We start from the raw sequence: 12,124 nt of genomic DNA, 5'->3' as shown, positions 1-12,124 counted from the left end.
TATATTGGTATGAGACAGTGCGAACATTATCGAGGAATCGAAGGGGTCGAGACCGAACATGAAAGGATATCAGGTGTGAGACGGTCAGGAGTAAGATATCCTTTTATGTACAGTGCGTCAGGAGTGATGTACAAATCAAGCAGGAGCTCAGAGTGAATGTAATGCCGTCTGACAGGGTTTGTAACTCACAATACGATGAGCACATAACGCAAAGAGATCATCGTCCTTTGATGTTGAATGCTATAATCGACATATTGCAACCCTTTCAGTCGCTTTTGCTGTTTCGCCAAACGATCCCTTCAGGTGACACGACTCCGTCTAACCTGAAATCATGTTCCGTAGTGGGTACCTTTTCACCTCTTTCAAGTATCTGGGGAGATAGTGCCAGTGCGACTATGCCACGAATCAGCGTCTGAACATGAAGTCGAGGGATCGGACGGTAAACCTACCCAGCAATGGAGAAGGTCGGTTGGAGGTGTATGAAAGGAGAAATCGATCATAGTATGCCTTCCCTCGGCCGAGCTGAAATTCAGGTGTCAGTCATGTCGAGACATCCTCCTTGTAAGCCAATGATTACCTACTCGATTACACTCCTCATCGAACGCTACACCAGGTATGAGGATCAGGTCAAGCGGTGGGGAAGAGCGGTTCATTGCTATCCCAACATCAATATTTTCATTCTAAATCATGTACAAGTGTACAAAATCAAGCTCACCATCTTCTCGCATCTCCCGTTCCATGTCGTTTCTCGTTTCTCCCGGATCCAGAATACCCCATTTATCCAGAGGGCACTTGTCCAGATCGGAGGAAGAATACAGCCTGAGCATCTTCATATCTTGTGAGGACGATGAAGGCTGAGCTTCTGGACTGCGGGATGGAGGTGGTGGGATGAAGGGTGTGTAGAGCGTTGATCCTGCCGTATGAGTCAGTGAGGATACTGGTTTTGATTCATGTCCATACATACCTCTCTTCAAGACGTGATCGACAATCCCATTCGTCCTCAATTCACCATGCTTCATGCTGAGATAACACCCTATCGATTTCGCTTCCTTGAAGAAAGGCTGATCGAGCAGTATACGGAATACAGCTTGTGCTAACATCCCATAAGACATCAGAACCCCCATGCTCCTTGTCAACAGTAACTGACTCACATTGCTTCTCGACTTCTCCGTCAGACATCCCCTTCAAAGTCTTTAGCATCGATTTTCTCAACGAGGCCTTGAGTGCGAAAGCTGCTTGGGTCGACATTTCGGATGGGAATGGTTTGCTGAGCTGTCCTCCTTGCTCTACAGGTATGGAGGTCATCCCTCTGAGTATGTATACGTATGTATATATGATATATATGTATATTATCAATATTTCATCCTCATCGTTTCCATCATCGTCCTCATCTTTCGTTATCATCATCGTTCAGTGATCCTAGTGATCCTCTGTATTACGTAATATAATTCATATATATGCGATCCGAGATCTTCTGCTTTTTTCTGAAATTTCTTTGCCTTTTTCCTTGTCATTCATCACATATCATAAGCATCTTGTTTTGATATAATCCTCGCAAGAGGTCTCGCTAGCCCATGATGCAGCCACCTATACTGCCCAGGACACTGATCTTGGATTACTACGACTCCTGTGAGCGAGAATTATCTTAATGCTGATTGCTGGATCGACTAACTAATGGGTCTTGATCAGATACCAACAATCTCCTCTGTCTGTTTACCCACCTATACAGCGATGCAGAGGTGCTCCAAAAGGTGGTAGTGATCAAAGCAGACAAGTATACCTGGTGAGTGATCATCCCTCAGTCCTACGCAGCTCTCTTCTCAACAATCCAAGGAGCTCAGTGCGTCAAGCTGATTAATCGATCCGTGATTTTGTAGGACCGAGTTCCAAGAGCAGGTGCTACCTAACATAGACTGCGTGATACTGTCTCCCGGTCCAGGTAGACCAGACAATCCTTCTGTGAGTACCTTCTAGACTTCTCTATCCGACCAGCAATATCACCTGCTGACTTGTATCGCAGGACATCGGTTTCGGTCTCGACCTACTCAGATCTCACCCCATACCGATTCTAGGTGTCTGTCTAGGACATCAAGCGATTGGAGTAGCATTTGCAGCCAAGGTATGTCCCACCCTGACAAGGCCACAGTGGTTCTTGCTGAGATTCCCCCTTATACTATAGATCATCAATACACCAAGGATCACCCACGGCCATGTAGTCTCTGTCTCTCCGGTAATCCCGTTCAAGGGTCTGTTCGATTCGCCGCTATGGCAGACGTCTGGCACTCAAGATGAGTTTGAGGTGGTCGTCTATAATAGCTTGACGGTAGATCCACAAAGTGAGCTGGCCATTATCACGACCTGACATCTTCATCCATTGACGAACCTCTTGGTTCAGCGATACCCGATGAGCTCGAAGTCACCGCTTGGTCCATTGCTACTGCCGATCGACCATCCACGGTACAGGGGCTGAGGCACAAACAGTATCCGATATGGGGAGTACAATATCATCCAGAGGTATTTCTTGCCCAATACAACTTTTGATTACTTTCGCTAATCATCACATATAGTCAATCTCGTCGACTCGCGGTTCAGCTTTACTTCAATCCTTCCTAGCCAACGTCAATGAATATCACTCGTCGCCATCCTCATTCCCCCCTTTACCACCTCAGATCATATCGTCGTGTGCGTACAGGGTATCAGCAGCATCAAAGTCACGTCCATCTTCGGCTCTCCCTACACCACCCGTCACTCCATCGCCTTCTCGTGCTCCCTCTCGACGCGGATTCAGGAGGGGGGCCCTCAGGATATCCGAGAAGAAGTTGGGTGATTTAGGCAAAGAACTGAGAACTCAGGATGTATTCGAATCCCTGGTGAAACAGAACAGAGGGTCTAGGAAAGGAAAGGAGAGAGCTATTGGAGAGGTGTGGTTGGATGGTCAGACGGTATGTAGCTATCTTCCTAACCTATTTATCATGTTTGGCTCAATCGCTGGAATAGCCAACACGATCTACAACAACCTCTCTCGCTGCGCCCTCCTTTCTACTGTCATACTCCCTAGCTACTCGGACAGTCACTCTTCACCAACCATCTCTTCCACCTACTCAACTCACCCTATCTGAATCAACCACTTTCTGGGACTGGTTCTCTTCAGGTGCACATGCCCTCACGACTGCGCTATCAACAACACCCTCGGAGGGTTTAAGAGGAGGCTGGACAGGATATTTTGGGTATGAGATGAAAGTTGAGTCTCTGCAGGGATATAAGAGGCCCCCTCGTGTGGAATCAAGCGAGGCTCAGATACAAGAGGTTGATGCGTGTTGGGGATGGGTAGATTGTCTGACGGAAAGGACAAGTACGGGGGAATGGATAGCTCAGGGTATCATACAAGATGGCATCCATCTTGTGCATGACGCCACCGAAAGTGATGAGGAAGATATATCGATGGTAGATTGGTTGAGGTCGCACGACGTGGCAATTGGAATAAGTCAAGAACAATGGGAAGACTACATCGCATCGGTCAAAGACGTTTTGAGCAGTCCTCAACCAAACGGTACTACACCTGCAAATGGCTTCCCAACATTCCGGCCCAGTGCTACTGGATCAGATTATCGAGGACGCATAGACGCATGTCGAGAAGCCATACGCCAAGGTGAATCGTACGAATTAACGCTCACCACTCGATTTTCCTCTTCATGTCCTGCTTCTACCGATCCATACTCGTTATACCTCCGACTTCGAACGTTTAATCCAGCTTACTATTCGACATATATGCATTTCCCTACGCTGTCTACTCCAAGAGGTCATGGTCTATCCATCCTGTCGTCGAGCCCCGAAAGATTCTTAAAGATAGACAAGAGCAGGCGGGTGGAGATGATGCCTATCAAGGGTACTAGAGCGAGAGTCAAGCCAGGTCAATGTGTTTGCACCTCAGATACGGGATGCCATGGGCAGGATAAGGGAAGTGAAGCCTGTGTGGAAGAAGGTAGACGTGTAGATACGAAGATAGGAGACGAGTTGAGGTCAGATCTCAAAGAGAGGGCTGAGAATCTCATGGTGAGTATTTGATCCCCTTGCATGGTCTTCGTACTATCCTAGACTATTATACTAGACCCGACGCCTTGGGTCCTCTGCTGAATGCTACTTATCTCTCAGATTGTCGATCTCATCCGCTCCGATCTTCTCTCATGTTGTACCCCTTCAACCGTGTCTGTACCTAAACTCATCGCATTGGAATCTTACGGAGTGCACAATCTGGTAACGACCGTTCAAGGTACTTTGGCAGGAAACGTCGGAAGTGTGGAATGTGTCAGACGGTGCTTCCCTCCTGGTAAGTCTTCGTCTGTGTCATTTGACAGGATGTCATATCATGCGGTGTAATCAGAAAGAGTCGCTGATGGCTTTATAGGCTCAATGACCGGTGCACCCAAGTTACGATCGGTACAGATACTGGATGACTTGGAGGGAGAGAAGAGAAGAGGTATCTACTCCGGTAAGTCTGCTCCTGATCGTATGCAGTGCACAGTATCTGATGACGGTCGTTCTCAGGCTGCCTCGGTTATTTCTCGATTGACGGAGTCTCGGATCTTAGTGTAGTGATACGGACGATAGTGGCTGAAGGTGAACGTGAGTCGCATTGTCGGGTCACAGATTCGTGCCATAATGCTGATATCTTCGATTCATCAGATCTGAGCATAGGAGCAGGAGGAGCTATAACTTGGTTGTCAAATCGGGATAGCGAATGGGAAGAGGTTCTGACAAAAGTGGGAAGTGTCGTCGGAAAGCTGGACGATGTATAATAAGGCAGTCTGTATGCGATTGACCGGTTTGTATATCAACAGCACAATACTCTAATCTCACAAAATCGCACGTTATCTGTAACTTCACTTCATTGCGTTACAGGTCAGCTTGCTAGGCACAGGTCAAACAACCGAACGTATAAAGGACGTATGTTCTGTAAGAGATACGTCGCAGATCGTCATCTCAAAGGTGGCCAGTAGGGGTGACGGACAACCTTTGTGATGGGCTCAACCTTGACGACCGAAATCACATTCGACCTGAATTGTCACTGATGCATATATAACCTCTTTCTACTTGCAACTTTACTTGACCTGACTGATTGCAAAAGTAAACATCGATATAGATCAGACGAAGCAGACTGATCAATCCTCTATTCTCCACTCATAAAATAAACTTGAATTCCCTGACAAAGCGTTGGGGCCCAAGTCAAAACACTATAATCATACAGCGAACGAACGGATATGTCAAGCTTCAGCTCCACCTCTTTCCTCCCATCTTCCAACTCAGCGTCCAAATCATTCTTTCCCTCCAAATCGCAAAGCACAAGTCCTTCGAGCGCCTGGAGGCCATGCAGACGGTCCTCGCCATGGCCGACTTCCACTGCGAGGTCTGCCAGTCGACCATCGTCGTCCTGGTGGTCCTCTGCAGCTTCTTCCATCTCGCACGCAATCAACAGAGCTAGGGGAAGCGTAGCACGAAGTGAGTAACATCACGTTTTCTCATCTTCTTCCGCCCATTAAGGCGCGTGTAGATCCAAACGCTTACATGTGTAAAACGTAAACGCTTCTTCAGGAATCGCGCCCTCCGGCCCCGATCGTGATTCACACGAGTCATCATCGGACTCAAGCTCATATGATGAATCGAGGCAATACTCCATAATTATTCCGCTTTCAGTCGAACTCCATTATCACGATTACCCCCACGGATCGTCCCCACCCCCAGACAGATCAAGTGATTCGTCCGATGGGACCCCTATAGGAAACAGAAGCGTAAATAACACTAGTCCAATATACACAGTGGACTCACGTTCGGCTCTCACACGTACACCACCACCAAGTCCAAACAGAAACAACTATTTCTCAAACTGGTTTCCACCCAAGCTAAGGGCTGCGTCCGCTCCGCCGCCTCCTTCCACCGCAGCCCGGCCTCGCTCGAACTTTGATGGTCCTGGACGCAGGCTTGGGTCCTGGGGCCAAGGATTCGGTCGCAAGCTCACCTACTGGAATGCCAACCCACCTTGGAAATCAACGCAGAGAAGCCTGTCTTACACGCCCCAGTCTGCTATCGTATCGAGGTCCGGGTACTCCGATTCCTCAAATACCATTCACAAAGCCAACAACTTCCCATGGAGATCACGAGGCTTTTCATACACTGGACCTACCTCGGGGTATAATCGATCAAACTCCTTCAATCAATTATTGAGGCCAAAAGGAATTCTGGGCAATAACAGCACTCAGAGCACTGGAGGGTTGCCCAGGTCCGTGGCCTTTGCGAACAGCGGTACAGGAACTGGTAGCAGCGCAAGCGAATTGAGCGAGTTTGCATCGAGACTTGGTGAAATGATATCCGAAACAGTAGCCAGCTCGATCATGGGGTAAGTCGCATGGTTGTTTCTGTGAACAGTGCTGATCATCTCAGATCGGAATTGTCATAGGAGCTTGAATCGACACTATGACTCAGTTACTAGCGACACAAGAGTCTCCTCCGAAGGATCGAACGTATTTATCGAGATGAATAATCACTTTGGTGGACCTGCTATAACAGGTAACCCAGAGTCGGAAGTCCAGGAACATTTCCTTCCTAGGGGACGTACTAGATTTCGGTAAGCGGCTTAGTGCTACGCCAACATAATAACAGGTAAAGTATGAGATGCATACCGAACGAGATAACACGCTGCCGTATTAGTCGATCCTAACCATCTCTAAGGCCTCTGCCCATTTGTTGCCTCGCTTAAGACAATGCCAATCGCATTTAGGACCCTTTTTCGCCAGTTGGGATCCGCAATCAATGAGCACCTCAGAACATTCGAAGGAAGACGGGTGATTTTTACGCGTGTACAAGTCAAGCAGAACTGGATCACGCACCGATCCATAGCGATCGAACCTGTATCTACACATGTCCATTGAATTGATCATGTTACCCTTGTAAAGGTTTCCGGGTTGTCATTTGACGATACTGCAGGTGCGGTACCCCAGGTCAGGAACAGATCACTCAGATCTCCGTTGATGTGTCACTGTTCTGTCGTTGGATCCTGGTTGAATTGAGATGAATGAGTCGCTGAATAGTCATGCCCCTACTTGATGAAGCGATCTTCATCCAAGCTCTCGATACCGCCGCTACTAAGTCAAAGTAAGTTCAGCACAATCATCTGTAGACAATAATACACTGACGCAACCTCGCTCAGACTCCTTCAGGTACCATACATCGATCGTTCCAACGCCTCTTGACTCGTGTCAGATCGAAAGCTTATCTAATCAGCTTCCGTTTTCATTGAGAATGGCGTTCTTCGCTCTTCATCAAGTGTCAAGTACATCTCTCTCAGGACTAAATCCAGTTTGCTATATGGTATCGCCCAATTACACTATGTCATCATCTGATGCGGATCGTCTCGACTGGATCAGAGACAGGTCCATGTCTAGCGGAGGAAGATGAGTTACTTGCACAGGTCTCTCAGCTGATCCAGAGGCGAAGTGAACATCATAGCTCCATATGACCTCCAAGCGATAACCGTAGACCTAGTCCAAGGGCCCGTTGGAGATATAAAGCCTCCAGGCTGAAGGGATGTAGTCCTTCGTTCCTATCATTTGGTCACTGGACATCAATTTCATTAAGAGTAATCGCCCTTTATCGAACAATCGACTCCTTTTATCCAAACATTCAGCATGTATTTCCTCGCCCTTCTCCCTTTGCTGGCTTTGATCTCAGCCTCGCCAATCAAGCGATACTCAGGCGTCAAGATCCAGTCTTACAGAGATCATAAATGTCTTTCACCCGTCGGGCCAGCATACGTCTTCGGCGATGGGACCCTCGTGACCACTGTCGACTGTGCTTAAGCCCAAACATGGGATATCAATCCTGGAAGCGGAAGTGTCGTGCTTCACAGTGACCCTAAATTTGCATTGGATGCGGGGACTGGCAGGGATAACAACGAGATTGTCAAGGTGAGCGCCCCGCTAAAATATGGGGCATGGCTCGTGATGAGATTCAATTGATCTTCGCTGCAGCTTTGGACGTCTTATCCTACTTTGTTCCAACAGACGTGAGAACACCAGTGCCTCTAGAAACATGGAGGAAGAACAATGCTGATACATAGCCTGGACCAGCTGGTACCTCACAGGTGATAATCGAATCGCCATCACTGGCGGAGACCAGTGTCTCGATGAGGGCGACAATGGGTCGCAAACTTGGAAGTGCACCACTGGCAACACCAACCAAAGTAAGGCGGCACATACTTCCTTGTCTAGCAAGGCAAAATAAGAGGTTTACTGATATTCCGATTCATCCTCAGTCTGGTTTATCATCCAAGGTAATAATTCACCACCTCCTGTCAGCAGTACCGGTTCCTCCACATCGGTACAACCTAGTCAAACTTCTTCTGCCGCTCAGCCCTCTCAAAGCAGTAACAACAACGGTAATGGGAATGGTAATGGTAATGCTGGAGCCGTATTCAAAGATCCATCCAATACTTCTCGAAGAATTCATCGTAGGTGGAGCATACTGAAGACTGAGCATCAGGTCTCTGAAGACTGACTTATCTCTTGGCATAGCAAACAACCAGAACACTCTCTGTGTGACAGCGGGTAACGGAAACCTTGAACTCACCTACCCGGTCAACATGTGAGTGATCCTGCAATCAGTACCAACCCCTCTCGCACGATCCTATCTCAACGCGTCGACCACAGCAGGGCTGATTTTTCCAATTCGATGCTCCCAGCGGAGCATGTTGTGACAATAACAACACCATCTCAGTCGCACAACTGTGGAACCTCGCAGCAGGATCCAAATCGGACTATGTCAGATCAGCTTTCAAACCCAATCGATGCTTGGACGTCGGTTCCAACCCAGGTTCGGGATCAAGGGTGTTCGTCTCTGATTGTTCGACACCTGGTAATAAGGTGACCAAGTGGAACTACATGGCTGATAAACTTCGAGTCGACGGCAGGAGTGAGTTACCTGCTCCTTATGAACCTCACAACTGCGACGAAGGATTGGACCGATGGGCTGACTGAATGGACTGGTTGATGTACTTGACAGACCTCTGTCTTGATGTCGAGCTGAATTCAGGTAGAACACCTGGTAAACCAATCGACACTGAAGCCAATCTGCAAGTATGGGAATGTTATCCTGGTAACACTCAACAGATCTTCACTCTCTATCCGCTTTGAGAGCGTAACGAGATAAACCATGGTGATCATCCTCTCGACAAGGCTGTTAGGTGGTCGACGATTGACTGTTAGTATTGAATGGACAATAAGAATCGTTTCCTTCTCGTACGGACAATCGGTTTGAATGATTAATTATTGCCCACGGACAATCACAGAGTATTAAAAATAAGAACAACAAGTATGTATAAGTATATACAACAAGTATAATAAGCTATGTATTGAATGTTTATCAAGTGGATGCAAAGGGAAAGGGGAATGATCTGCATCTCATTGTGTTATATATTACCGTCGCCATCGTCACTCCAGTCATCACCATCGTCACTCCAGTCATCACCATCATACAGTACCTCGTGTTTACATGCAATCATCACCTTTCAGTCTATCATCACTTCGTCATGGCCGATATCAATAGCTTCTTATCCTTTGTCATCTGATTCTCACAGCCCCTACCTCGAGTGCTTATCGACAAGAACTTTCGACAACGGTCATTCAATAACACTTGATAACAACACCTCGTTCCCATCATGTTCATCGACATTCCCATCATGCTGATTCTACTCCCTACTCTTCTCCCACGCACTCTCGCCGCTTCACTTACCAAGCGTTATTCATCTGTCAAAATCCAATCCTACCGATCCCTCAAATGCCTCTCACCCGTAGCCCCACCAGCAGAATGGCAAGATGGGACACGAGTGACCACTGTCAACTGTAGCTCAGCGGTTGAATGGGACATCAATCCTGGATCAGATAGTATACTCATCAGCGGAACTCAGTGGGCTCTGGATGCGGGTACAGGTGATGAAGATAACGCTATCATCAAGGTAGGTGGATCTTCCGCCTGGACATTGTCTTTTAGGATACTGCAATCGTATTCTTGCGCTGACGAGAGGTTATTACAATCAGGTATGGACCTCGTACCCTGGTCTGTTCCGACAAATGTGAGTTACACTCATGATTGATGCGACATGACATGTCGATCAACTGACTGAAGGCCCTCACGGTTAGCTGGTATCTTACCGATGATGATAGGATCGCAATTACCAATGGGTCTCAATGTCTGGATGAAGGGTTAAATGGGCCTCAAACCTACACTTGTACCACCGGTAACGCCAATCAAGGTGAGCTGATGCGAGTACTAATCTTGAACTCTGGTAATCGGTGCTCATAATTAGTCTGGACAATCATCGCTACAACACCCACGACTCCGGGCGTACAACCATCTATCCCTTCGGGCCCTGTGTACGTGGATCATCCAATTAGTGATGGCAGACGTATTCACCGTGAGTCAGTCCTTCTTGCTGATTGACAGAGAAAATCCGATCTGTTGACCCGTGTCACAGCATACGGAAGACCGGACTTGTGTGTCATGGTTGGTAATGGTGTTGCTTCAGTGAATCAGCTTGTGGACATGTGAGTACGACTCATATCCTTCATCTGGGAGCTCATGGGCTGACTTAGTATCCCAGCTCCTATTGTCTTCCTGATACCTCCCCGTATGCTCACTTGCAACTCTGGAATATCTCGCTCAACATCCCTAGCCGTGTATCCCTCCAAGCACATCCGTCACTTTGTCTTGACGCCGGACAACACCCGATAAATGGCGCCCGACTTACCACTTATGGCTGTGGAAGCTCAAGCACTAGGCAAAATTGGTTATGGGATGGGACCACGCTGGCGCTGAACTCGAACAGTGGGTATTGTTCACATGACCTATAGCAGTTTACTCGCCTTGCGTGCTAATTTGCTAATTGCACGCAGATCGGTCTGAGGCGTACACTCTCTGCCTTGACGTCGAGTTGAATTCACCTAGAACACCTCAGCAACCTTATGACAGGCTAGAGAGATTACAGACTTGGACCTGTTATGAGGGTAATCGTCAACAGATTTTTACTGTTTTCGGTGATGATGATGCGGACGATTGTTAACACAGTTATCCTATATTGCTATTGCTTGTCAATATACTATACTATGCTTATGAATGGTATGTGACTGAACCTCCTGAGACTGCCTCGCCGCGCTAGTGTCTTGACTACTTTGGGTCGTGGCACAATTGAATCCACTCGCTTCGACATCTCGGAGACGGCTATCTAGTTGAGTTCGAGTCATCCCTAGTGGATGTCTTAGCCCAACACGTCATGACACTTATTGTGAGACCTGTTCATAGACGAGACCATATTCCGTGCCCACATTGGGTCAGTCCCAGGCATTTCCGTGCGATGCTTTCAGACGCGGCCAGCCATCTTTGTCGAAACAGGTCAAGTGATCAACCGCTCCAAATTGACGAGATGTGTTTGAGCAGGGTGAGGTGAGACATCCTACAGGTCACTCGGCAGGTACACAGCATGCTCGGTACATCTGGTAGCATGGTTCCGATCTTTTCCGGTTTGCCAGTAACGGCAGTGGGTCCGTCATCCAATTTTCGGAGGACCAGGTTCAGATCAAGGGCTATCGAGCATTGTTTGTTGCGCTTGGTAGGGGTCCACGATCGGAAGCGACAAATGTGACCTATATCCATACTGCAACTCCATCAATCACGCTATGTGTGCTGATCAGAAAAGCCTTCCGGTCGACGGAGATGAGATGCTATTGGTATGTTGCCAAGCAATGCCCATCTCTAGGAACAAGGACCGAAAGAGAGCAACGGTATGCTTAAACTCTATTGGCTTTGTTTACTTGTTTTTCACTTATGGAATCCCATGTGGATACCCCATAAATCTTTTGGGGAAATTTCCTATCCGTAGTTTTACGCCGAGATCGGACCTGAGTTACAACTGACAAAACAGAACAGAATAGATGTAAACAAAGAATGAATGATGATCGACGGACAAGGTTAGTTCGAAAGTTTATCGTGTTATATGTTTCATCCGATGGTCTTGCTTACCGATGTTCTTTCCGTTGTGTGGCCCAACACCAACCTCACAGCCCCGCACTTTTCCGCTCTC

At 47.6% G+C, this 12,124-nt stretch overlaps 5 protein-coding genes across 5 annotated transcripts; 4 read left to right on the top strand and 1 right to left on the bottom strand.

Moving 5' to 3' along the window:
- Positions 1-265: 265 nt before the first annotated feature.
- Positions 266-1,248, bottom strand: I302_103155 (5-formyltetrahydrofolate cyclo-ligase; the record flags this gene model as incomplete). The annotated part of the gene is made up of 6 exons (XM_019188526.1): positions 266-393; positions 450-522; positions 582-655; positions 716-913; positions 965-1,093; positions 1,152-1,248. The coding sequence occupies 6 exons, from the start codon at positions 1,246-1,248 to the stop codon at positions 266-268; spliced, it is 699 nt and encodes a 232-aa protein (XP_019048088.1).
- Positions 1,249-1,577: 329 nt separating this feature from the next.
- Positions 1,578-4,796, top strand: I302_103154 (uncharacterized protein; the record flags this gene model as incomplete). The annotated part of the gene is made up of 13 exons (XM_065869625.1): positions 1,578-1,629; positions 1,690-1,783; positions 1,878-1,959; positions 2,021-2,119; positions 2,180-2,336; positions 2,396-2,514; positions 2,568-2,942; positions 2,998-3,916; positions 3,983-4,053; positions 4,153-4,327; positions 4,406-4,489; positions 4,546-4,623; positions 4,684-4,796. 13 exons carry the CDS (start codon positions 1,578-1,580, stop codon positions 4,794-4,796), a joined length of 2,418 nt encoding a protein of 805 aa, XP_065725697.1.
- Positions 4,797-5,258: 462 nt separating this feature from the next.
- I302_103153 (uncharacterized protein) lies at positions 5,259-7,244 on the top strand (the record flags this gene model as incomplete). Its single annotated transcript, XM_019188524.1, has 7 exons — positions 5,259-5,496; positions 5,590-6,391; positions 6,452-6,619; positions 6,773-6,836; positions 6,948-6,978; positions 7,083-7,146; positions 7,202-7,244. The coding sequence occupies 7 exons, from the start codon at positions 5,259-5,261 to the stop codon at positions 7,242-7,244; spliced, it is 1,410 nt and encodes a 469-aa protein (XP_019048086.1).
- A 435-nt stretch (positions 7,245-7,679) lies between these two features.
- On the top strand, positions 7,680-9,182 carry I302_103152 (uncharacterized protein; the record flags this gene model as incomplete). The annotated part of the gene is made up of 8 exons (XM_019188523.1): positions 7,680-7,779; positions 7,852-7,958; positions 8,022-8,056; positions 8,121-8,233; positions 8,306-8,500; positions 8,565-8,634; positions 8,732-8,961; positions 9,052-9,182. The coding sequence occupies 8 exons, from the start codon at positions 7,680-7,682 to the stop codon at positions 9,180-9,182; spliced, it is 981 nt and encodes a 326-aa protein (XP_019048085.1).
- A 524-nt stretch (positions 9,183-9,706) lies between these two features.
- Positions 9,707-11,107, top strand: I302_103151 (uncharacterized protein; the record flags this gene model as incomplete). Its single annotated transcript, XM_019188522.1, has 7 exons — positions 9,707-10,003; positions 10,086-10,120; positions 10,188-10,300; positions 10,355-10,462; positions 10,523-10,592; positions 10,649-10,872; positions 10,941-11,107. The coding sequence occupies 7 exons, from the start codon at positions 9,707-9,709 to the stop codon at positions 11,105-11,107; spliced, it is 1,014 nt and encodes a 337-aa protein (XP_019048084.1).
- Positions 11,108-12,124: the final 1,017 nt, after the last annotated feature.

The sequence above is a fragment of the Kwoniella bestiolae genome, chromosome 2, assembly GCF_000512585.2.
Source record: "Kwoniella bestiolae CBS 10118 chromosome 2, complete sequence".
In the NCBI taxonomy this organism is placed as follows: Eukaryota; Fungi; Basidiomycota; class Tremellomycetes; order Tremellales; family Cryptococcaceae; genus Kwoniella; species Kwoniella bestiolae.
The sequence above is the reverse complement of the archived record's forward strand: the minus strand, read 5'-3'. Positions and strand labels throughout refer to the sequence as shown.